Source organism: Schistocerca piceifrons, chromosome 2 (assembly GCF_021461385.2).
Source record: "Schistocerca piceifrons isolate TAMUIC-IGC-003096 chromosome 2, iqSchPice1.1, whole genome shotgun sequence".
NCBI classification, from domain to species: Eukaryota; Metazoa; Arthropoda; class Insecta; order Orthoptera; family Acrididae; genus Schistocerca; species Schistocerca piceifrons.
The window spans coordinates 271,539,530-271,567,270 of NC_060139.1; the positions used below are offsets into that span (position 1 = coordinate 271,539,530).

General features: G+C 44.6%; 1 protein-coding gene across 1 annotated transcript in view; it reads left to right on the forward strand.

The window, feature by feature from the left end:
- Window positions 1-27,741, forward strand: part of LOC124776367 (probable cytochrome P450 6a13) — a 75,615-nt gene that overhangs the window by 10,448 nt on the left and 37,426 nt on the right. The window contains exons 2-4 of the mRNA XM_047251320.1: window positions 1,071-1,395; window positions 13,921-14,161; window positions 16,917-17,138. Of these exons, the coding sequence (XP_047107276.1) occupies window positions 1,071-1,395; window positions 13,921-14,161; window positions 16,917-17,138 (788 nt within the window). The remainder of the gene's footprint in view (window positions 1-1,070; window positions 1,396-13,920; window positions 14,162-16,916; window positions 17,139-27,741) is intronic.

The following is a 27,741-nucleotide window of genomic DNA, read 5'->3' on the forward strand; positions in this document are numbered from 1 at the left end:
ACGTAAGGACCTTATTTCAGTTACCAAATTGGGGAATTCGTATCAGACCAGTATTAGCTGGAGAACGACATGCCTGAAGGAAGCGTACTCTTATTCTGTTTTGTAATGATTAACTGTATTACTTCTCAATAAGGAGAGAGCGGTAGGAGACTGTAGACGTGCAAAGAGTGTCGATGGAATTTCGTCATTCGTGATACGTATATAGCAGTAGTAATAATAGGGCACAATGTTATAAGCGTGAGATTTTAAACTTTAGGAACCTAGTTTTTAACAAAAGGATTTGTGGCTACCACACCTGAGAAACCTGGACGCACAGACTCTTAAAGCACACATAATGTTAAAGAGCGCCGTCCACATTCCTCGGGGCTTTGACAGAGAGAACATTAGTCCTTTATGGCTTCTGCGAAGTTTAAGCTGGATTGAGGCCGCCAGGTTTGTTGGTATATAAACGGCATGCCACGTCAGAATTTTTCTTGGGACACGACTGTAGCTACGTCTATGTCTGTTGATGACTATCCAACATAACATGCGGCATTGTCGCCACAAAGACTTCGTCAATGCAGTCTCAGTTTTAATTTAATTTTTTAAGTGTTCATACTTCCATTAAACCACCAGTATACCTAGACGAACATTAACAGGATGGAAATAAAGGTACTAGTGTCACAGCGTAGTGTAGGGCTGGAAACCTATAAGAACTTATGGTTTCCTAATGCGAAAAGGAAAAGAAAATCAGATCCCAAAATTTCTTCCTGAAACTGCCTCACTCTGTCCTGTAAACCTCTATTAGTGGCCGGCTCTGAATGCAAAGTGCCCCATATTCTAATTACAATTACAACATAGTAGCTGCCCAGTAAACCCCTATTAGTAACCAGCCCTGAATGCAAAGTGCCCCAAATTCTCACTACGACTACAACAGCGTAGCTGATCAAGGCTCAAACCAGCTTGCTGTCTATCCCGTCATGTCCACCAACAGTAACACGGGACTTAAGCTCAACCTTGCTCAGTATAACAAATGTGGAAAGCGTCTCAGAAACGTGATGCCTCACGAACGTCTCTTCGCACTGTTTCAGGATGAACTTCCCGCAATACAAAAAGGACCCGATGATGCAACACTTGTGCACCATGGGCGGCTCCATGTGGAAGGAGATGCGGCTCCGCATGTCGCAGGTGTTTTCGGTGGGCCACACGCGCCGCGTCTTCTTCATGGTGCAGGAGTGCTGCTCGCACCTCCAGAAGTCCGTGGAGGCGGCCATCCGGCGCCAGCCCGGTTGCGAAGTGGAGCTCAAGGATCTGGTCACCTCGTTCACCACTGACGTCATCGGAGTGTACGCCTTCGGAATCGAGTGTGGCGCAATTGATGACGCCAACTCGCAGTTCCGTCGCATCAGTAGCATGGCGAGTATTTTACTGTGTCTTTCGACGTAGGGGTACAATGAGACCACAAGCTGCTTTGGGCCAGACAGGGGCAGCAGGGAATGTACACAGTTAACGACGGTCCAGGACAGCCATGAAGCGCTATTGTACAAAGGCCTTTAAATGAGTACTGCAACGCATTTTTTCCTCGAATAGTTCCGGATGAAAAAATGAGGAATTTGCTGTGGGACATTGTAGAATATTCCTTCTTCAGCCCCCATAGTTCCATGAAGTTCCAGTGTATAGTAGCGCTATAGGTAGCCCCTTCGAAATGGCATCTGTTACGGAGGTTCGTTCCAAGCAGAGAGCTGTTACTGATTTTCTTTTGACGGAAAACCAGAGCATCGCAAATATTCTTAGGCGTTTGCAGTGTGTCTACGGAGACCTACCAGAGGACAAAAGCACGGACAGGCGTCTGTTGTAATCGCAACGAGATAGCGCAAAACCTGTCCGATCGTCCGTGTCCTGGCAGGCCGCCCACAGCTGTGACTCCTGCAATGTTGCAACTTGCGGACACTCTCATTCGAGTTGATAGACGGATCACAAAGACCTCCCTGCTCAACTGGACGTCTCTATTGGTAGTGCCGACACACTCGTCCACCAGATGGGGTACTTAAAGATGGCGGGCCGGTTTGGCCGTGCGGTTCTAGGCGCTTCAGTCTGGAACCGCATGACCGCTACGATCGCAGGTTCGAATCCTGCCTCGGGCATGGATGTATGTGATGTCCTTAGGTTAGTTAGGTTTAGGTAGTTCTAAGTTCTAGGGGACTGATGACCACAGATGTTAAGTCCCGTAGTGCTCAGAGCCATTTGAACTTACATATGTGTGGCTGCTGGGTTCCTGGTCGCCTAACAAATGACCATAAGGAGGAACAACAGAACTGGAAGTGCTTGAGCGCTACGAGTTGATCGTGACAGTTTGCTGTCGAAGATCGTCACAGGCGACGAAAGAGGGGTTCATCACTTCGAACCGTAAACATAACGGCAATCTATGGAGGGTCAACGGACGACCATCTTGCGGAATTGTTTGCGAGTTACGAGGCTGATAGCGACCATTTTTCACGAAAATTGTCACTAGCGATGAAACACGGGATCATCACGTCGAAACAGAAGTAAAACAGCAGTGCATGGAGTGGCACCATACCATCTCACCTGCGAAGAAAAATTTCAGAACCGAACACGCCGGTAAGCTCATGGCTACGGACTTCTGAGACTCTGAAGGGGTTATTTTTTTGATGACCTCCCTCATGGTGCGACGAGCAACTCTCAAGGGATCCGGAGAAACGGCTTCAGCATGCTCATTGCCGCAAAATTGCAAACTAACTTTTCGTCTGCCATGACAACGCAAGGCCTCACACAAGTCTGCATAGATGCTCACAAAGCGTCACTGGACTGTTCCTCCTCATCCCGCATACAGCGCGGAGCTCGTATCTTCTGACTTCCAACTGTTCGGCCCAATGAAGGATGCACTCCGCCGGAAGCAGTACGTGGATGATGGGGGCGTTATTGATGCAGTAAAGACACGGGCTCTGATGTCGCCTAGTAGAGTAACAGCCAAAAGAGTGGGGAATAATTTGGAATCCTGAATAAAACCAACTTGCTTTCTCAAACGCTCCTCACAGTAGCTGTAGAAACGAGATACGTATTCAGGGTGTTTCTGTGTGTAAATTAGGGTAACTGTACAAAGGTCATGACGGAACGTAACATATATTTAGGGAAACGAATTGTTCAGTGTCAGGTACTGTCGTTACACTCAAAGATGATACGAAAATTGATACAGAAGTGGAAACTGACGGTCGCACATTCCGGCTGGGGATTTCGAGAGCCGCAATAGCACTCTGTGAATGGACAGATGGAATGCGACCCAAGGGAAGTTGCAGTCTGTTCTGTGCCAGGCTCAGCTTTTGTCGCGTGATAGGGAAAACCGAACGCCCAAAGATGTACTGTAGCCCACCAAAAGCTGAGCCACGAAACATGCAGCAGCGATGCAGTGACGACTTTGGATAGAAACTGACCTCTGGCTTTTGGGTCGCCAATATTCATGTGTAGGAGAGAGTGTATTGACGACATGAGACCCCCACTAGCCCACCCTCCCTGCCTCACCCATTCTTCCCTACCGTTTCACCTCTACCTTCCCTCACCCCATTCCCGCGCCAGATTCTCCTATCCTAAACTAAGCCACGTACTTGGTAACAGACGACTAGGAAAACTTCTAAACCAACACAGACACACACACGCGCTCAATTCTGTTACATTCCCAATCGCGCACAGTATTTTATTGCAATGAGATAGCTTATAGTGGTAAGGACGGACTGTGAGGTACAAAATCAACAAATCTGCTGCTTTTAGGTTTCCATTTTCACTATCACTGCCCATCTATAACAAGTAGCTACAATATTGCTTTCATAATACATCTACGACATGTAGGCTAAAGTAGATCTCAATTATATTTCGTCCAAAACCAAAAGGTTACTACTAAATCAATTACAAGTTGCCCCGGCTTGCAGACACAGATGCTGATTAGCCCTAACATCTCTAACACGACCCCACGCTACTGGATCCACTTCATCACCGAGTATGAAGCGTTTATCGACTTTTGCGATAATGTCGATTTACAATACTGGCCATTAAAATTGCTACACCACGAAGATGACGCGATACAGACGCAAAATTTAACCGACAGGAAGAAGATGCTGCGATATGCAAATGGTAGGCTTTTCAGAGCATTAACACAAAGTTGGCGCCGGTGGCGACACCTACAACGTGCTGACATGGGGAACGGTTCCAACCGATTTCTCATACAAAAACAGCAGTTGACCGGCTTTGCTTGGTGAAACGCTGTTGTTATGCCTCGTGTAAGCAGGAGTAATGCGTACCATCAAGTTTCCGACTTTGATAAAGGTCGGATTGTAGCCTATCGCGATTGCGGTATATCGTATTGCGACATGGCTGCTCGCGTTGATCGAGATCCAATGACTGTTAGCAGAATATGGAATCGGTGGGTTAAGGAGGGAAATACGGAACGTCGTGCTGGGTCCCAACGGCCTCGTATCATAGCAGTAGAGATGACAGGCATCTTATCCGCAAGGCTGTAACGGATCGTGCAGCCACGTCTCGATCCCTGAGTCAACAGATGGGGACGTTTGCAAGACAACAACCATCTGCACGAACAGTCCGACGACGTTTGCAGCAGCATGGACTATCAGCTCGGAGACCATGGCTGCTGTTACCCTTGACGCTGCGTCACAGACATGAGCGCCTTGCGGTGGTGTACTCAACGACGAACCTGGGTGCACGAATGGCAAACCGTCATTTTTTCGGATGAATCCAGGTTCTGTTTACAGCATCATGATGGTCGCATCCGTGTTTGTCGACATCGTGGTGAACGCAAATTGGAAGCGTGTATTCGTCATCGCCATACCGGCGTGTCACCCGGCGTGATGGTATGGGGTGCCATTGCTTACACGTCTCGGTTACCTCTTGTTCGCATTGACGGCACTTTGAACTGTGGACGTTACATTTTAGATGTGTTACGACCCGTGGCTCTACCCTTCATTCCTATCCCTGCGAAACGCTACATTTCAGCAGGATAATGCACGACCGCATGGAGGTCCTGTACGGGCGTTTCTGGACACAGAAAATGTTCGACTGTTGCCCTGGCCAGCACATTCTCCAGATCTCTCACGAATTGAAAACGACTGGTCAATGGTGGCCGAGCAACTGGCCCATCACAATACGCCACTTACTACTCTTGATGAACTGTGGTATCGTGTTGAAGCTGCATGGGCAGCTGTACCTGTACACGCCATCCAAGCTCTGTTTGACTCAATGCCCAGGCATATCAAGGCCGTTATTACGGCCAGAGGTGGTTGTTCTGGGTACTGATTTCTCAGAATCTATCCACCCGAATTGCGTGAAAATGTGATCATATATCAGTTCTAGTATAATATATTTGTCCAAAAAATAACCGTTTATCATCTATATTTCTTCTTGGTGTAGCAATTTTAATGGCCAATAGTGTACATTGCTTTATAGAGTAGACAGTACCTAACATTGTATACTTGAAAGTTAATTTATCGACATCATTTAATACACTATCTCAATTGTCATAAGTGCTTAATTTATTTGCTGACGCCTGTTTCACAAAAAAAAAAAAGATGTTCAAATGGCTCTGAGCACTAAGGGACTTAACATCTGAGATCATCAGTCACCTAGAACTTAGAACTACTTAAACCCAACTAAACTAAGAACATCACACACATTCATGCCCGAGGCAGGATTCGAACCTGCGACCGTAGCGGTCGCGCGGTTTCAGACTGACGCGCCTAGAACCGCTCGGCCACACCGGCCGGCGTCTGTTTAACACATTTCACTCTTAGCATAACGCGTTGTGTTTTAGTTTCGAGAGCGTACGATGTTACTTTTAATTCTGTGATGATCTGTCTTTATAATTCATCTTCCGCTAACACCACTTTTTTATTGATGCATGAGATGATGTAAATATTATTGACTGGGTAACCAAAATTGTCAAATCACTTATGCAGCTGTCTAATAACGCCCTAAGTATTAGAGGCTGTCAAACAATATATTACGCTGACCTTGTCAGAGCTAATGTTTTTACCTCGACTTTCTTCAATATGTGCCCATAATGGAAATTCACAGCATCTTAGAAATCCTCAAAACATCCATTTCCAGATTGTGGGTCAGCCAAAAACGATGCTAAGGCTACTAAATTCAATAGCAAGCAAATTTTCCTTAAATGGGACACTGCGCTTCAGATTCGGTCTTGCTATCAAACCATTAGCTCTGTATCTACGTTCTACGAGTTACTAGCTTCAAACATCTCAGCTTCGCACATTCTGTATTTTTTATTCCAAATACACTCTAATTGAGTAAAAAAACCGGTTTTCGCATTCATACATTTCTCAGCGTTAACATCATTATATTGCTTCATCCAGGGACCTTGATGGAATGATAATATGCTGTAAATTTTGCTTGTAATATGAGAGTTGTCTAAATTTCTGTTGCGAACCATTTGAATAATACGAATATGAGCTTTTGCGGAACTCCTGGCTATTGAATGCTAGGTTGTGGTACCAGTTTCTCTGGGAATAATGGAAGGACATATTGATGTTCATGTATACTTCCTGGACACTCAAGGTCCACATATAAAATGCGACCTCTGCCTGAATCATGCAGAATGTTCATTACGTCAAACCTGGCCAGAGACAGACATACAAAATCAGAGATTGGTAGCTATGGCAGATTGATAGACATGGCACCATGGCTCAGCGTTAGAGACCAAACACATTGAGCTGTTTAACGTACAATTCGTCGTAGTATTTATTATAATCAGTTATGAACCTGTGGATTGCATTATCATTTCTATGGAAGCAATGAACAGTGCCCGCCTCTGGTGCCAAGCACAACAGACTGTAGCTGTCCTGCATCTATAAGTCGTTACGTTAATCGTTTTTAACTAAGCGCCCTACGGTAAAGCAGGTGAAGCCACATAATAGGCTGGCTCCAGTTCATGCATTTAGGTACTCAGTGTGTGGTAATTTTCAGAGGCGTCTTATAATAGCCTGAAACCGTTTTGAAAATATAAGTCAGAGTAATCTCCTAATGTTTAGCATTCAAATAAACATCACACTTGGCACGCTGTTTGGTATGCCAATTGTTCCTCCGTGGTCAGCTAATCTGATGCTCCAGTTGGTGACAACTGTTCATCCAACAAAAGGGATTCGGCGATTCGTCAGTTATATACTCATACAGAAACTTGTCTTCCTTATTAATTAAATGAAATTGTTTTCTTTCGTCCGATTTCAAATATCATACACATTATATTACTGATATTTTTCTAGGTGGCACACCAGACAGTTGAAGGTATCTATAAAACGAAATTCTAATCTGGTGTGTTCTCGGAGGTTTAACTATGCTGAGGTACTGACTATGGCATGGTTTAGTAAACAGGTGTGCTGCAGAGCACATAAAATATAACTTGTTGCAAAACAAGGTGATGACTTTTTAATCCTAATGAGGAAAAAGGGTTTTGAACAGCAGAAATTCGCCAGCTGTTCAACCATACTTATGTGAAAGACAAAGATCATTGTCATTTTACATGCAGATTTCGAGGCCCACATATACACACATAAGTTGATGCACTATTAAGTAAGGGGAAGTGGTTGCCAAAGTTTCCGTGTAAGTAGGCTGTTTAGGTTTTTTTATTGGTAACGCCACCTCTGTATAAAAATCACTGGCTGTGCTGTGTGCAGTCTCTAGTGTTGTTCCATTTGTTGCATTAGCTGTAATAACAATGCATTAGTGTCTGGAATCTGTTCCTCTACGCTTTTCGGCAGTGCATTTGCACCGGCAACATTCACATTTTGACAAGCAGAAAATGTGTCTTGACGTATTTGAGAAAACGGTGAGGACGCAAAACCTGAATCTACAGTATTTGCAAAATTGTGTCCTGTCATTTCGGATTCCTGAGGCGAGCTGTTGCCAAGCGATCGATTGATAATGCTTCCCCGTTCACTAACTGTTTCACTGCCTACGCCATTGTTTGCCGCCCGCTCTATTTCCCTATCCACAATTACCAAGTTACTATGTTGAACATTAGTTAATTCATTACACGGTGGCGCTAACACACTGCTTTCGTCTTCACTGTCATTTCTCAGTTTACTTTGGAGCCTAGTATTACGTTTTTCACACGCCATTATTGTCATAATATTTCACACGATAACACAGAAAAGCACAATTTGAAGAGCAAAAATAAGAGAACACATTAACATAGCACTGAAAATAATATCTAGTTAATTGCAAGCGCAGCTGCGAAATACTTGCTTCAAATCTACATGCATGCCACAACTGCTTTACTGTACAACAATGAAAAACTACCACTACAAAGGAAATTCTCTCTATAATTACGCGCTAGCAATAAACAAAAGCTATACTAATTACACAAACTACAAGAAAAAAATCTGAAGATTCCAGTGAGGTATCCTTGGCTAAGAGTCGACATATGAAACGTCCCCTTTTTGAAGAATTATACAAGACTGTGCTTAACCTGACACACAATATTTTTTATTTTTAGCGCAACGCAATCTGACTTTCAAAAACCCTACAAATGAATGGCCCTGACTAACATTAAACTATACGTTTCACAAATCGCTTACCTCACAAAAGTCTTGGTTACTCGAACTACTGCAATACAGCAAGCGCCACTACTGCCAGCTAAATAAAAGATTCAAACTACGGAAGGCACTAACTACTGATAGGCATAGTTAGCAAATGAAAGATTTTAATAGAGACCAAACAATGTATTTACCTTAATGGTCATAATATATATAGCAGTTCATGACAAATTACAAAACTCCGCCATCTCACTCCCCACATCCACCACTGTTGGCGGCTCACCTCCAACTGCGCAACGCTACACGCTGTTCACATCCAGCTGCCGCTGCCCAACACTACAATGGCAGACAACAATGCAAATCAGCCACAGACTGCACACAGCACAGCCAGTGATTTTTATACAGAGGTGGCGTTACCAATAAAAAAAACCTAAACAATCTACTTACAGCCTTTGAAATTCAGCAAACAGTGAGCGCAAATATTCTGCCAATTGCCATTGTGTCAAAAATCTGCGGATGCCAGTCATTGAATGATGGACCTTATTTTGACTGGAAATGAGATGGGAATCTTCCTACACGTCGGTCAGGGGGCCTGAAGATGGCGTAATGTGTCACCGAAACTGCTTACTCAATAAAATAACAACTGGAAATTTAGGCGACTGACATGTGTTTTGATTCAGCATTCTCAGTATTTTATTGGGTTACAGCTTATAGTGAACAAACGCGGAACTTGCTTCGGTGTTGTAAAGTATGAGATTCTGTTGTAGGGTTCAGATATTTTTGTTATACTTATCTACATCAATGACCTACCGATCAACACGGCTTGCGATGCAAACTATTTTCTGTTTGTAGATGACGAAAGTGACATTCTAAATAGGGAGGAATTTAACAATTATGGTACTCTTTAACTACAGATAGTGGTGGAGAACATCCACTATGTGATCAAAATTATCCGGACACCCTCAAAAACATATGTTTTTCGTAGTAGGTGCATTATGCTACCACCTACTACCACGTACTCCATATCAGCAAACTCGGTAGTGATTAGACATCGCGAGAGAGCAGAATGAGGCGCTCCGCGGAACTCACGAACTTCACCGTGGTCAGGTGATTGGGTGTCACTTGTGTCATACGTCTGTGCGCGAGATTTCCTCGCCCCTAAACATCCATAGGACCACTGTTTCCGATGCGATAGTGAAGTGGATACGTGAACGGACACGTACAGCACAAAAGCGTACAGGCCGACCTCGTCTCTTGACTGACAGAGACCGCCGATAGTTGAAGAGGGTCGTAATGTGTAATAGGCAGACATCTACCCAGACCATCACACAGGAATTCCAAATAGCATCAGGATGCACTGCAAGTACTATGACAATTAGGCTGGAGATGAAAAAACTTGGAGTTCATGGTCGAGCGGCTGCTCATAAGCCACACATCACGCCGGTAAATGCCAAACGACGCCCCACTTGGTGTAAGGCGCGTAAACATTGGACGATTGAAATGTGTTCAAACGTTGTGTCGAGTGACGAATCACGGTACGCAATGTGGCCATCCGATGGTTGGGTGTGGGTATGGCAAATACCCGATGAACTTCATCTGCCCGTGTGTATAGTGCCAACAGTAAAATTCGGAGGCGGTGGTGTTACGATGCGGTCGTGTTATTCATGGAGGGGGCTTGCACCCATTGATGTTTTGCATGGCACTACCACAGCACAGGCCTACGTTAATGCTTTAAGCACCTTCTTGCTTCCCACTGTTGAAGAACGATTCGGAGATGGCGATTGCATCTTTCAACACGATCGAGTACCGGTTCATAATGCATAGCCTGTGGCGGAGCGGTTTCACGACAATAACATCCCTGTAATAGCGTGGCCTGCACAGAGTCCTGACCTAAATCCGACAGAACACCATAGGGATGTTTGCATCTCTGATTTCGTGCCAAACCTACCGACCGACATCGATACCTCTTCTCAGTTGCAGCACTCCGTGAAGAATGGGCTGCCATTCCCCACGAAACCTTCCAGCACCTGAATGAATGTATACCTGCGAGAGCGGAAGCTGTCATCAAGGCGAAGCGTCGGCCAACACCAAACTTAATTCCAGCATTACCAATGGAGGGCGCCACGAACTTGTGAGTCGGTTTCAGCCAGGTGTCCGGATAGTTTTGATCACATAGTGTATTTTGTGTTGTCTTACATAAAAAGAGTAGGGTGCCGTGCCCGAAATAGGAATACCATTCATCGGTAATTTTAATACTGAAAGACGAAGAAATCATTACTGCAGGCGAATATCTCAAATCATTATGACTGGGGAGATATGATATCACATTTTGGGTGTCTTATCATTCTGAATGTTGCAGTCGTGACTGCTTGACTAATCTACACTGTTACTGAAAGTTCACCTGAAATTATATGTGATTAGTCTGCACTGTTACTCGTAGTTCACCAGAACTTACATTCTCAACGGTTTCCATTTGTCATATACATAGCATAGTTCGTCATTGTAGTTTAAGCATTGCAGTTTCTTGTCAGAAGATACACTGCCGGAAAGAGAAATTAGTACACTGGGAAAGACGACGTGGATTTTGTTCCGATGGCGGTGCATGCCAGTATGGGGACTAGTAGATGTAGTGATAATGGTATCAAAGTGGTCCGCCAATCAGAGAGCTAATTGGTACAGCTACCAGAGCGCCATCTATGTCTACCTTCAAAATGGAAATCTCACAGCCAGAAGGCTCAGTGTGGTGCAGACATGTGAAGAAAGCAGACAACCATGTTACGGTGATCCACTCATGCTTGCTACAGCCAACTGGGTGAGTCGGAAAGAACAAAAATTGTGGCCGTCCAAGTGGCGCAATACTCCATTCGGCCACAGAGGTTGGAGGTGATGCGTCGGTTGTGCAACGTTGCTGGCTTCAATGTTCACTTGAACATTCTTGGGTTCTGGATGTCCACCAGCATAGACAATCTCCAGGATTTTCGTATTGTAAGAGCAGCATTGGCAGATCGTGCAGCTACCACAGCACAGATAAGAGTACTTATGAGCCCAAACGTGTAAACATGGACTGTTGAAACTCGGTATTAACAGTGGGAGTACGGGCACGCACACCTGTAGCTGTTTCACTCATGCCACAGCATAGACTGCGTGGCTGGAGTGATGCCATCAGAGGTTCAGTTGGAAGATGGAATGGCGCGCGCTGGTCTTCAGCGATGAAAGCACATTCTGGCTGCACTTATGTCACCGTCGATTTCACGTACGATACAGACCTGGTGAGCGCTGTCTCTTAGAGTGCATTCGTCCGAGACACACTAGCCCCATGTCAGATATCATGATCTGAGGTGTGACAAGCTACAACTCTCGTTCAGCTTAGGTGATTTTTGAGGGGACGCTAACCAGCGCTCGGTAGGGGAAGAATGTTGCTAAACCCGTTCCTTTCCGTTTTTGCAACAGGAAGGTGATGTGTTGTTCCAGCAGGATAATGCTCTCCCACACACACTGCCGGTGAAACTCTACGTGCTCTGCAAGGCGTGCAGCAACTTCTATGGTCAAAACGAACTCCGGACTTGTCGACAGTCGAGCACATCTGGGATATGATATGACGAGCAGTGACACGTGCGACTCGTCAATGAATTTACAGAACAGATGTGAAAACTACCGAACTATCAGTTTAATAAGTCACAGCTGCACAATACTAACGCGAATTCTTTACAGACGAATGGAAAAACTGATAGAACCTGACCTCGGGGATGATCAGTTTGGATTCCGTAGAAATGTTGGAACACGTGAGGCAATACTGACCCTACGACGTATCTTAGAAGAAAGGTTAAAGAACGGCAAACCTACGTTTCTAGCATTTGTAGACTTAGAGAAAACTTTTGGCTATGTAGATGGGAATACTCTCTTTCTAATTCTGATGGTGGCAGGGGTAAAATACAGGGAGCGAAAGGCTATTTACAATTTGTACAAAAAGCAGATGGCAGTTATAAGAATCGAGGGGTATGGAAGGGAAGCAGTGGTTGGGAAGGAAGTGAAACAGGGTTGTAGCCTATCCCCGATGCTATTCAATATGTATATTGAGCAAGCAATAAAGGAAACAAAATAAAAATTCGAAAGTTCGGAGTAGGTATTAAGATCCATGGAGAAGAAATAAAAACTTTGAGGTTAGCCGATGACATTGTAATTCTGTCAGAGACAGCAAAGGACTTGGAAGAGCAGTTGAACGGAATGGACAGTGTCTTGAAAGGAGGGTATAAGATGAACATCAACAAAGCAAAACGAGGATAATGGAATGTAGTCCAATTAAGTCGGGTGATGGTGAGGGAATTAGATTAGGAAATGAGACACTTTAAGTAGTAAAGGAGTTTTGCTATTTGGGTAGCAAAATAACTGATGATGGTCGAAGTAGAGAGGATATAAAATGTAGACTGGCAATGGAAAGAAAAGCGTTTCTGAAGAAGAAAAATTTTTGAACTTCGAGTATAGATTTAAGGGTCAGGAAGTCGTTTCTGAAAGTATTTGTATGGAGTGTAGCCATGTATGGATGTGAAACGTGGACGATAAATACTTTAGACAAGAGGAGAATGGAAGCTTTCGAAATGTGGTGCTACAGAGGAATGCTGAAGATTAGATGGGTAGATCACATAACTAATGAGGAGGTATTGAATAGGATTGGGGAGAAGAGGAGCTTGTGGCACAACTTGACTAGAAGAAGGGATCGGTTGGTAGGAGATGTTCTGAGACATCGAGGGATCACCAATTTAGTATCGGAGGGCAGCGTGGAGGGTAAAAATCGTAGAGGGAGACCAAGAGATGATTACACTAAGCAGATTCAGAAGGATGTAGGCTGCAGTAGGTACTGGGAGATGAAGAAGCTTGCACAGGATAGAGTAGCATGGAGAGCTGCATCAAACCAGTCTCTGGACTGGAGACCACAACACAACGTGAACGAGGTGAGAAGGCAAGTCACAACGTATCCCAGGACAGTATTCGCCATCTGTACAATCGGCTAGATGCCAGAGTCAGCGCCTGAATTGCCACCCGTCGAGGGTACACTAAGTACTCTTATATGTGTTTCAGCGTGGATCGATACATGGCACCTCAGAACCGCTTATGCTATGTGGTATGTAAATGTAGTCATTTCATATACTTCAAATGCCCAGTTGCAACAATAAATAGTGAGTGAACTGCAAAACTCTGAATGGGTGTATTAACTTTTTTCCAGTAGTGTACTACGAGCATGTATTCCGACAGGAAAGCTAATTATTTTTCTTTCTCAAAGGAAGGGTACGCAACGATTGGTTGATATCATTTCAAGGATAATTGATAAAGGTAATTCGAGAATCTGATTGATGTATTTTTTTTTTTTTTCCAGGTGTTTGACACTTCGGCCACCAATGCATTTCGGCAGATTCTCTTGCTGATTTTGCCAGCACTGGCCGCTCTCCCCGGGATGAGCTTCTTTTCTACGGCCGTGACGGAGTTCTTCGACAGAATCTCAGCGGAAACTGTGCAGTACAGGGTGAAGAATAAAGTCCTCCGCGATGACCTTGTTCACCTGATGATGACGCTGAAACAGAAAGGGCTCCTGGTCACGGAGGAAGGAGAGTCTATAGGTTGGTTTTTACTGTGTGTCACACTTATGAGCTCGCAGAAGTGCCGTCTGCCTTCAGATAACTAACACTCGTGGGATAGCGATGTAGCCGGCCGCGGTGGTCTAGCGGTTCTAGGCGCTCAGTCCGGAACCGCGCGACTGCTACGGTCGCAGGTTCGAATCCTGCCTCGGGCATGGATGTGTGTGATGGCCTTAGGTTAGTTAGGTTTAATTAGTTCTAAGTTCTAGGGGACTGATGACCACAGATGTTGAGTCCCATAGTGCTCAGAGCCATTTGATAGCGATGTACTGCTGGCGGTATGGTATCGCGTACGCGACGTATTTAAGGGCTGTTCACTGGCGGAACTGTCCTATTTACTCTGATAATTCATGTGAAGAGGTTTCCGACGTGATTATGGCCGCAGCACGGCAATTAACAGACTCTGTACGCGGAATTGTAGTAGGAGCTAGGCGCACGAGACATCCCATTTTGGAAATCGTTAGGGAATTTAATAATGAGAGATCCACAGTGTCGGGAGTGTGCCGAAGATACCATATTTCGCGCATAACCTTCCGCCACGGACAACGCTGTGACTGACGGCCTTCACTTAACGAGATAGAGTAGCAGTGTTTGGATAGAGTTATCAGTGCTATAGCGCGTAATAACCGTAGAAATCGATGTGGGACGTTTGTCAGACGTATCGATTAGCACTTTGCGGCAAAATTTGGTATTATCGGGCTATGGCAGCTGACGACCGATGCGAATGCCTTTCCCAAAAGCATGACATCGCTTGCAGCGCCTTCCCTGCGTTCGTGACCACATGGGTTGGATCCTAGACGCCTGGAAGACTGTGGCCTCATCAGGTGAGTCCAGATTTCAATACATAAGAACAGGGTAGGTTTCGAGTGTGGCTCAGACTGCAATTATCGAGATACCCAGGTCGTCAGCAAGCCATTGCGCAAGCTGGTAGTGACTCCACAATGGTGTGTGCTGTGTTTACATGCAGTGGACTGGTTCCTCTGAACCGATAATTGACAAGAAAAGTTTATGTTCCGTTACTTGGAGATCATTTGCAGTCGTTCAAACAACGATGGAGTTTTTATGGATGACAACGCGCCATGTCACCAGCCCACAATTATTCTTGACGGTTCGAGAGAATGATTTAGTTAACCAGATGGCCCGACATAAATCTCATCGAATATTTATGAGACATAATCGAGATATCAAATAGTGCGTAGCACTGCATGGCTCAGTATTTCTGCGGAGGACTTTCAACCACGTGATGAGTCCATGCCGCATCGAGATGCAGCACTACCCGGGGCAAATGAGGTTCGACACGATATTAGGTGGTATCCTATGACTTTTGTCACCTCTGTACGTAAGCTACAACCTAAGTCAGAATGTTTGATGAATTGTAATGTTTTATTGTTTTCCATCAATACTAAACACTTTGATTAATGATTTGGAAAATACTTAAACTGCTAAACAAAGAAATAAGAGTTGTGTCGCTTCAAACTGAAATGCTCACGGAGTCATCTTTTGCGTCTTTTGGGACTTTGCACTGAGTATTAGGTGGTATCCCCTGACTTTTGTCACGTCAGTATGTAAGTTACAACTTAAGTTAGAATAATTGATGAATTGTCATGTTTTATTGTTTCCCAGCAAAACTAAACACTTTGATTAATGATTTGGAAAATACTGAAACTGTTAAACAAGGTTTCAGCAAGACGCGTCATTCCTCCATTACAAACAGTATTAAAATTTCAGGTTTGTAACTATTGTACTTAGGCGTAACTCGAAATATTATAAGTACTTGGTTTCCTCGAATACTACTAATTAATTTTTCGAGTAGGCCTTTTACAGATGACGTTGAATCAATACTTCAACTCTTGCTGAATGGAGTCCTGTTGCACTTACTCAAATTCGTTTCGCACGTTCTGATGTCTTCTTCCGGAGCTATTTGATATTATGGGACTGTTTTCTCTTAGTGTCTTGTTCGTCCCTGAAGAAAATTTTCTGAACTTCTTAATAAATAAATTCTTTATGGTGTGTCCATCATGCTGATATATGCTTTTCTGAGGTCATTCAGTGTGTGTAACTGCCATTCCCTTGTTTTTTAAGCTTCAGAACCTACTAGATAATTGCTTCCTCAGTACGTCATCATTCATTCTACTTCTTTTTTATGCAGTGGGCTGTATTTGGCTTCCTATCTGATCCTAGATTTCTTTTTTAGGTATGGCGTGTTGCATTCTATTTATGCCGTCCGTGCACCAAGAAATCATCTAACCAGTTTTCTTTCTACGTTCATAAGTTTGTTCATACCAGTTTCCTGCACCAATTTTAGTTTTTTACCTTAAAACTTCTTTATGCCTAACATTTCTGAGCCTTGAACAAATTTCATTGTTCAGTCTGAATAACATTTACGCGCAGGCTCCAGAAAGTGAGAGTAGGAACCCCTCTGTCCATCAGCGTGTGTGGCGAATTATCGAGTTGTTAGTACACTAAAAGCACATTTACTTGTGTGACACCTCTGTGCGTTTGGTGTCCTCTCTGAATTCCGTGCGGTAAGTATTCTATGGGAGGACGGACTAGCTTAGTGTAAGCAGTTTAAAGACTGGTTTTGGTGCACATTACGGGTGTTCCTAATTCGAGTCTCTGCTGCGCACAGAGTTTTTCTTTTCTGTGCCTTCGATGTGCGTCACTCCCAAGTAAGGAGGGTCCCTCCCTCAGGTGTTGCACTTACTAGAGATATGGAGAGCACACCCCTCTGTTTCAGAAATCAGCGACAAGTTTATGGCAGCGCAGCTGCACATAGTGTTCGCACTCGGCTTCGAGATGACTTCCACGGCGATGAGCTTCTGCCTGCACGAGCTGGCCATGAACCCAGGAGTGCAGACCAAGGCGCGAGTCGAGGTAGACGCTGTACTCAGCCGACACGGTGGCGATATCACGTACGAAGCACTCCAGGAGATGCGGTACCTGGACATGGTGGTTGCTGGTAAGGAATTCGCCTCCCCACAGCAGATAGCATTCTCTGTCTGATCTGTTACATTAGTATAGTAGAGGTTAATCCTGAATGTCCCACTGTGGGTTCTACATTATCTACCTGGCGTTTTAATAACTGCGGCGATTCGAGCCAGAGAAGGCAAACTGCAAAAGGTCGAATATTTAAAGCTAGCAAAAGCTTACGTGAAGGAATTGCGAAAAGAGGCGAATGACATACATAAAAAACAAACAAGTACTATATTAATTGGTACTGCATATTGAATAACAAAATTATACAGTTGTTCAGCACACCACTGTGCCGCCTGGCCTCGGTGACAGACACATCGTGTGTTAATTATTCTATTTTTTGTGTCATTGTTTTGTTTGAACATGATGTACCACGACTTCCTCTCTTCTGCCAGCTTCTTCACCTCAGAGTGGCATAATTACTTCTTGGATATATTGCAGTCTTTGTCTTATCCTATGACTTCTATGATTCCTCGTCGTACAAAATTTTTACTGAATGTTGATTACATATCTTGTCGTACGGTCGCTTCTTCTAGCCAGTGTTTTTCACACCTTCTATTCCAACTCGATTTACTGGAGGATCTACTCATTTCTCACCTTATAAGTCCACTTAATTTACAGCGTCCTTCTGTGGCAACAAACTAATCCATTCTCTTCACTTTCACTTTTTCCGCAATCCATCATTCACTTTGAAACAACAACTCTAAATCTGTATTTCCGTGCAACTGAACTCTGTCTTTGCTACTGGTGAGCTTCTTTCTTTAGCGAATGATGTCCACTTCTGCTGGGCAAGTTTTTCTTCTTATATGTCTTTGCTTTACATCAGCTTTACTGAATGGTTAAATGATGATGGCGTCCTCTTGGGTAAAATATTCCGGAGGTAAAATAGTCCCCCATTCGGATCTCCGGGCGGGGACTACTCAGGAGGACGTTGTTATCAGGAGAAAGAAAACTGGCGTTCTACAGATCGGAGCGTGGAATTACAGATCCCTTATTCGGGCAGGTAGGTTAGTAAATTTAAAAAGGGAAATGGATTGGTTAAAGTTAGATATAGTGGGAATTAGTAAAGTTCGGTGGCAGGAGGAACAAGACTTTTGGTCAGGTGAATACAGGGTTATAAATACAAAATCAAATAGGGGTAATGCAGGAGTAGGTTTAATAACGAATAAAAAAATAGGAGTACGGGCAAGCTACTACAAACAGCATAGTGAATGCATTATTGTGGCCAAGATAGACACGAAGCCCACGCCTACTACAGTAGTACAAATTTATAGGCCAACTAGCTCTGCAGATGACGAAGAAATTGATGAAATGTGTGATGAGATAAAAGAAATTATTCAAGTAGTGAAGGGAGAAGAAAAATTTAATAGTCATGGGTGACTGGAATTCAAGAGTAGGAAAAGGGAGAGAAGGAAACGTAGTAGGTCAACATGGATTGGAGCTAAGAAATCAAAGAGGAAGCCGCCTGGTAACATTTTGCACAAAGCATAACTTAATCATAGCTGACACTTGGTTTAAGAATCATGAAAGAAGGTTGTATACATGGAAGAACCCTGGAGATACTAAAAGGTATCAGATTACATAACGGTAAGACAGAGATTTAGGAACCAGGTTTTAAATTATAAGACATTTCCAGGGACAGATGTGGTCTCTGACCACAATCTATTGGTTATGAACTGTAGATTGAAACTGAAGAAACTGCAAAAAGTTGGAGATTTAAGGAGATGGGACCTGGATAAACTGAAAGAACCAGAGGTTGCACAGAGTTTCAGGGAGAGCATAAGGGAACTATTGACAGGAATGGGGGAAAGAAATACAGTATAAGAAGAATGGGTAGCTTTGAGGGACGAAATAGTGAAGGCAGCAGAGGATCAGATAGGTAAAAAGACGAGGGCTAGTAGAAACCCTTGGGTGACAGAAGAAATATCGAATTTAATTGATGAAAGGAGAAAATATAAAGATGCAGGAAATGAAGCAGGCAAAAAGGAATACAAACGTCTCAGAAATAATATCGATAGGCAGTGCAAAATGGCTAAGCAGGGGTGGCTAGAGGACAAATGTAAGGATGTAGAGGCTTATCTCACTAGGGGTAACATAGATACTGCCTACAGGAAAATTAAAGAAATCTTTGGAGGAAAGAGAACCACTTGTATGAATATCAAAAGGACAGATGGAAACCCAGTTCTAACCAAAGAAGGGAAAGCAGAAAGGTGGAAGGAGTATATAGAGGGTCTATACAAAAGCGGTGTACTTGAGGACAATATTATGGAAATAGACGAGGATGCAGATGAAGATGAAATGGGAGATATGATAATGCGTGAAGAGTTTGACAGAGCACAGAAAGACCTGAGTCGAAACAAGGCCCCCGGAGTAGACAACATTCCATTAGAACTACTGACAGCCTTGGGAGAGCCAATCCTGACAAAACTCTACCGTCTGGTGAGCAAGATGTATGAGACAGGTGAAATACCCTCAGCCTTCAAGAACAATATAATAAATCCAATCCCAAAGGTGTTGACAGATGTGAAAATTACCGAACTATCAGTTTAATAAGTCACAGCTGCAAAATACTAAAGCGAACTCTTTACAGACGAATGGAAAAACTGGTAGAAGCCGACTTCGGGGATGATCAGTTTGGATTCCGTAGAAATGTTGGAACACGTGGGAAAATACTGACCCTACGACTTGTCTTAGAAGAAAGATTAAGGAAAGGCAAACCTACGTTTCTAGCATTTGTAGACTTAGAGAAAGGTTTTGACAATGTTGATTGGAATACTCTCTTTCAAATTGAGAAGATGGCACGGGGAAAATACAGGGAGCGAAAGGCTATTTACAATTTGCACAGAAAGCAGATGGCAGTTATAAGAATCGAGGGGTATGGAAGGGAAGCAGTGGTTGGGAAGGAAGTGAGACAGGGTTGGAGCCTATCCCCGATGCTATTCAATATGTATATTGAGCAAGCAATAAAGCAAACAAAATAAAAGTTCGAAAGTTCGGAGTAGGTATTAAGATCCATGGAGAAGAAATAAAAACTTTGAGATTCGCCGATGACATTGTAATTCTGTCAGAGACAGCAGAGGACTTGGAAGAACAATTGAACGGAATGGACAGTGTCTTCTAAGAAGGATATAAGATGAACATCAACAAAAGCAAAACGAGGATAATGGTATGTAGTCTAATTAAGTCTGGTGATGCTGAGGGAATTAGATTAGGAAATGAGATACTTAAAGTAGTAAAGGAGTTTTGCTATATGGGGAGCAAAATAACTGATGATGGTCGAAGTAGAGAGGATATAAAATATAGACCGGCAATGGCAAGGAAAGCGTTTCCGAATAAGAAACATTTGTTAACATCGAGTATAGATTTAAATGTCAGGAAGTCGTTTCTGAAAGTATTTGTATGGAGTATAGCCATGTATAGAAGTGAAACGTGGACGATAAATAGTTTAGATAAGAAAAGAATAGAAGCTTTCGGAATGTGTTACTACAGAAGAATGCTGAAGATTAGATAGGTGCATGACATAACTAATGAGGAGGTATTGAATAGTATTGGGGAGAAGAGGAGCTTGTGGCACAACGTAACTAGAAAAACGGGTCGGTTGGTAGGACATGTTTTGAGACATCGAGGGATCATAAATTTAGTATTGGAGGGCAGCGTGGAGGGTAAAAATCATGGAGGGAGACCAACAGATGAATACACTAAGCAGATTCAAAAGGATGTAGGCTGCAGTAGGGACTGGGAGATGAAGAAGCTTGCACAGGATGGAGTACCATGGAGAGCTGCATCAAACCAGTCTCAGGACTGAAGACCACAACAACAACAACATGTCTTTGCTGCTACGACCATGATTTAATTAGCTTCCATGATAATGAAATTGCTTGATTTCGCATCGAATGTCGATCTTAAATTTGTCCCTAATCTCATTTTTGATAGTACTCACAACGTCCATTGGTCTCTGGTTTTCTAGAAATACATGTCTTACTCTCATGAGTCTACAGATTCCACACAACATATCCTGTAGTTTTTTCCCTCCTTCAATGTGGATAACGTCATCAACAAATCTTCCATTGGCCTTCTTTCATCCTAAATTTTATTCCTAATCCACAAACTTCCGCTTACATCCGTCAATGCTTCTTGAATGAACAGTAGGGGAGGAAGACTGCATCTCTGTAATAAGCTGTTTTTAACAGATTTTGACTGCACATGGGTCAGTAAATGCAGTTTCATTGTCCCATTACGGTTCTTTGGAGAACATCTGAGTGAGGTGTGCTGCTGGTTTCTGTGTCGCCAATCTGGTAACAAACGATTTGTTAGTCAGCATAAAGGGCCGAACAGACGTGTGTAGATAACAATTACAGACTTCATAAATAACTAGACTTCAGAAGAAACTATACTTCCGCAGTTTGTAATCTTAAACGCCTGTTTGTGTAGCTGGTTTTAATTATTCTGTTCCACATTGACTCCACTTTTTCTCTCCTTTGTGTCATTGACCACAACTGATATTTAATTCTTGTAAGACTGCAAGATGTTATTACTCGTTCAGATTTTTTACTTTCTCTCAGTTGACGAGCTATACTCATTTGTCTCTATAACTCGTTGTATTTCATTTGAGCTCTACATACCACCGTAGCCGGTTTGCAGGCGTCACATTGATTATCGTACTCCAGTGTCGATTACAGTAAGAAGGGCTTTAATTGTAGCCAACATCGTCTCGTATGCAGATATCTGCTCACAGTAGCGGTAGGTTTAGAGGACTAGGGAATTCAGGAGAGTGTTGTTTTTCTTTAGAAATTGTGGAGATGTGCAGGTTCTGAAGACTTTAAGGCACCTTGCCAAAGGTGCGAGCTGATACCTGCTCAGGCTAGTAGCATAGGAGGAGGGAAGTGAAAGTAGCAAAAGTTTTTGGAAATTTGTGGTAAGGTCTTACGAGACCAAACTGCTGAGGTCATCGGTCCCTAAGCTTACGCATTACTTAATATAACTTAAACTAACTTACTCTAAACACACACACTCGTGCCCGAGGGAGGACTCGAACCTCCGACGGGGGGAGCCGCGCGGACCGTGACAAGACGCCTAGACTGCGCGGCTACCCCGCTCGGCTAGCAAAAGTTTGCAACTGCCTTTGGGTTCACAACATCGTGAAAATCTAAGACGAAGAGGTTATCGATGAAAATGTTGACCGGCGAGGATTGATCGATAACCGACTAACAGGAGTACTCACGCAATATAACGGCATCCTGTCACTGTCGCTGCAAACGCCATGGGAAGGGGTAACTGATATTACTCCCGAGTTGGTTAACAACTGGTGAATTTTCCTTAACCTAACAAAACACTGCTAAACTAGCCCTTCCTTCATGAAACTAAATACGCTGCTGAAATTTGTCGACGTAATTGAAAATGTGAAATATATTGACACCGAGGGTAATTGATTAAACTACAACCATGACACTGTTAACTTCATTCGTTAAAGCTGTATAACTAATTACTTACTGCAAAAGCTGTACATTAAAATTATCGCTATAATGTAAAATCTGTTCTCACTTTATTATTAAATGAATATAAGCGCATTGTTCCATCGGAACAACGTACGCTCTTTATAGAGAATCACTGTGTAACCTGTAGTGTTGACAGATTGCAACACTACACACATTATTTAAGGGAGGCGGCCATTAAGCAAGCAGGCGGACTTGATGGTCTGAAACAGGATACTTCATAAATGCGATAAAGAAAAGTGCGTAGCTGCTGGAAGACTTAACTTTAATCCACCATTTGTATACAGCGTTCTTGATGAGACATTTCATACGATAACTATCAAACTATGTAAGGGTAATGGCGCCTTGCTATGTCGTAGCCATGGACTTAGCTGAAGGCTATTCTAACTATCTGCTCGGCTAATGAGCGATGCTTCGTTGTGTAGTCGCTAGCAATGTCGTCCGTACAATTGGGCGAGTGCTATCCCGTATCTCGAGACCTGCCTTGTGGTGGCGCTCGGTCTGCGATCACACAGTGGCGACACGCGGGTCCGGCATGTACTAGTGGACCGCGGCCGATTTAAAGCTACCACCTAGCAAGTGTGGTGTCTGGCGGTGACACCACATTCCTCCCCCGCAAATCGGCGAACGGTCGTGTGATAAGGCTTCCGCCCGCCGTGGGGAGGACCCATATGTTGGCGTATGCGATGAGGTGGGGAGCCTAACAACAGGCGAGGCTGTGCCACCCGCACCCGGCCATTCGGTCCGAGGGGAGCTAGGAAACGTCTGAAAACCTAGTCCAGGGTGCACGTCAACATGCGGTGTATGCGCCCGTAAAGAGACAGGAGGGGCCGAAGGGTCGACCTCCATTCCGTCCGGGTACCCGACGCACGAAGACGCCATGTGGTCCGGAGCGGGCAAGAGTTCCATGGCGGAGGACTGCTGGTCACGGGAAGCGATCGGCGGCGCGTGACCCAGGGAGGCGCTTGGCGGCTGCAGCGAAGCGTCGAATGCGGGCGGCGCCGGCGGGAGAAACGGCGGCGGCGGCGGCAGCGGCGCGTCGCCATGGGGCAAAATGGAAGGCAACGTCGGTAACACCTGGGGATGAGGCGAGCCAGTAGATGGGTCCCCAGGGCGCTGACCGGACGGCACCGTCGCTGAAAGCAGACGGGGAGCGGCAGAACAAGTGCGACGACAGAGGCGCAGCTGATTGAGATGCCGACGCACCTCACCAGAGGCCCCCAAAACCAAATAAATCGCGCTGCCGAGGCAGCGAAGAATGCGCCCTGCGAGCCAACGCCGTGAACCTCGATAGTTGCGATAGAATACAACGTCGCCTGGAGCAAAAGCAAGAGTCAGCCGCTGCACAGGAACCTGATGCGGCGGGTGCAGCAAAGACATCAAGGTTCGATGAGGACGACCGTGCAGCAACTCAGCCGGCGAGCGACCATCTCGGGGCTGAGAGCGATACGATGACAAAAAGAGCAACAACACATCCTCCCGAGAATGCGACTCTCTCAACTTCAACATCTGTGACTTGAAAGTCCGGACCAATCGTTCAGTGGCACCGTTTGACTGAGGCGAAAACGGCGCGGACGTCAGGTGTTGAATGCCATTGGCCTGGCAGAATGAATGAAATTCTGCGGACATGAATTGCGGACCATTGTCGGAAACAAAAGTGTGTGGAAGACCTTCAGTGCAAAAGACAGCAGACAACGCTTGGATGGTGGCAGTTGACGTCGTGGAAGACATCCGGACAACAAAAGGAAAATTACTGAAGGCATCTACCAGAACCAACCATCGAGCATTCCAGAATGGACCAGGAAAATCGATGTGCAAGCGTTGCCAAGGGAAAGTGGCTTTTGGCCATGCAAAGACTTTCCGTGGCGGTGCGGATTGTCGTTCGGCACACGCCATGCAAGAAGAACACATATTCTTAATCGCAGCATCGATTCCGAACCAACTACAGTGCTGACGAGCAAGTTGTTTCGTTCGCACTATACCCCAATGTCCTTGGTGAAGAAGCCGTAAAACAGAGGACTGTAACGAACGTGGGACCACGACTCTGGACTGATCATTATCAGAACGCAACAACAAAACACCACGTCGAACAAAAAGTCTCGCCTTGTGAGCAAAAAATCGGCGAACCAACGGATCCTCGATCCGAGACTTTGACAAAGGCCATTGCGTACCAACAAAACGCAAAACGGTAGCAAGGACAGGGTCAGCAGCTGTGGCTGTAGCTACACGACGAAAATCAACCGGAAACGATTCGACCACTTCATCGGTTTCCGAATCAATGAACATGCAAGCAAGTTCGGAAGAATCGAATGCTCTATCCTCAGCAACAGGCAAACGGGACAACGCATCGGCGTTTCCGTGCTTAGCAGTGGACCGATACAAGATATCGTAGCGGTACTGCGAGAGGAAAATAGACCAGCGAATGAATTTCTGCGCTGTACGCGGAGGTACAGGCTTGTTCGGATGAAAAAGCGACGTCAAAGGTTGGTGGTCTGTGATGATGGTAAAGTGACGACCATACAAGAAATCATGGAACTTAGTAACACCAAACACGAGAGCCAAAGCTTCTTTCTCTACCTGGGAATAATTTCTTTGCGCAGACGAGAGCAATTTGGACGCAATAGGGCGATCATGCGACCCATCTTTGTGCGCAAGCACAGCACCGATCCCGAAATCCGATGCATCTACCATCAACAAAAGGGGTTTCTGGGGATCGAATGGCGTGAGGCAAGTATTAGAAAGCAACGCCGATTTCAACTGGCGAAAGGCGCGTTCGCATTCCGTCGTCCAGCCGAACGGAACACCTGTACGGCGTAAGCGATGAAGCGGAGCTGAAAGGGAAGAGGCATTGCGCACATTCACTCACACCTTGTGATGCTAAATCGTTTAATGTTCTGGCGACCTCATCACGCAATGCGTGGGGAACATTGCGCGCTCGGAAAAATTTCGGTTGCGCATTTACTTTCAGTTCCAAATGTGCCTCATAATTCTTAGCGCAACCAAGGCCCTGTGTAAAAATGTCTGCAAATTCTTCACACAGACTAGAAACACTGTCTGAAGGCACAGTCTGATTCACTGATAGGACCTGATTTACGATAGACATGTTAAGCAATTGAAATAAATCTAAACCAAACAAGTTCACTGCAGAAGAAGAACGAAGAACGTAAAATGAAACAAGTTTTGTTTGTCCCTTGTATGTTGCAAGAAGAGTGCACTGTCCTAACACAGGGATCTGCTGTCCTGAATATGTAGTGAGCTTAACAGTTGCGGCACGCAACGGAGGTTTGCCCAGTTGTTTGTAAGTGTCGTGATTGAGCAATGAAACTGCAGCTCCGGTATCGAGCTGGAATGGTATGACCTTGCCATTAAAGTCCAAATCTACAAAAAGTTTATTGTCCTGCTGACGACAAGAGCGACAGTCTCATGCAATTTGAACTGATACAGGTACAGCATCACTTGCTAATTGACGTGATGTCCGGCGACGTCGATGCACACTTTGTGTGGGACGAACACTGTCACTGTTAGAAAGAGTGGCACTGGGCAGAGTGGAATCAACTACATGAATGTCCATGGGCGAAGGTTCACGAGCCGGAGTATTCTTGGTTGTGATTGTCTGATCTGAGCTTTTTCTGGCAAACACTTTGAACATGTCCTTTCTTATTACAGAAAAAGCAAATAGCTTGGCGTGACGGGCAATTTTCAAGCGAATGTCTAGTTGCACACCGCGGGCATGATTTCACTGCATTTGTGTGCTGGCGCAGCACACCTGGTTTAGAGCGTGGCAGCAGCTGCATGGATGTGCGCAAGGGAAGTTTACCGGGCCGCGCAGCGCGCCCGGCGGGCCGGTTAATGTTACACACGGCTGGCGAAGTTGCAAATGATTCCTGAGCAAAGTCAAGTGTGTTTTGTCTATCCAATATGTCTATCACTTGCTGAAGGGAGGGATTAAGTAGTTTCAAAATTTGCTCCCGTATACGAACATCAGAAACGTTCTGTGCTATTGCATCACGTACCATAGTATCTGAATAAAGGAGTCCACATTCACACTCAAAAGCACAATCCCTTGTAAGGCCTTGCTATGTTGTAACCCACTCCCTATTAGTTTGACCGGCCGTACGTTTTGTACGAAAGAAAGTATACCTTTTTGCAACGACATTGACTGTTTCTTTGAAATAGGCGTCCAATGCCGACAAAATTTCATCGTAGCACAGAGTTGCTACGTCACGTCGGGGAAACAATTTCACTATCACACGGTAGGTGGACACACCGACACAGGATAATAAGTGAGGCTGCCGCTCATTACCTTGAATTCAGTAGGCGACGAGGAGGGGATTAAAAGAGGATTGAAGGCGGTTTGTAACGTCGGTGCCATAAATTAGAGCAAAACGAACGCGAAATCCTCTTTTAATCCCATCCTCGTCGCCATTTGTAGTGTTGACAGATTGCCAACACTACACACATTATTTAAGGGAGGCGGCCATTAAGCAAGCAGGCGGACTTGATGGTCTGAAACAGGATACTTCATAAATGCGATAAAGAAAAGTGCGTAGCTGCTGGAAGACTTAACTTTAATCCACCATTTGTATACAGCGTTCTTGATGAGACATTTCATACGATAACTATCAAACTATGTAAGGGTAATGGCGCCTTGCTAGGTCGTAGCCATGGACTTAGCTGAAGGCTATTCTAACTATCTGCTCGGCTAATGAGCGATGCTTCGTTGTGTAGTCACTAGCAATGTCGTCCGTACAACTGGGCGAGTGCTATCCCATATCTCGAGACCTGCCTTGTGGTGGCGCTCGGTCTGCGATCACACAGTGGCGACACGCGGGTCCGACATGTACTAGTGGACCGCGGCCGATTTAAAGCTACCACCTAGCAAGTGTGGTGTCTGGCGGTGACACCACATAACCCACACAAGAAACAAGTCTGGTGCAGACAAACATTATATTTATGTATCATCTAATCGTCTACCACATACACACAGGGTGATAACTTCTCCGTCAGTACACTGTCAATGAAATATGCTATTACGTATATTAGGAGAGAGTGTAACATTTGCTGTCTAAAAGACAGTATAAACGTTTCAGTTATGTA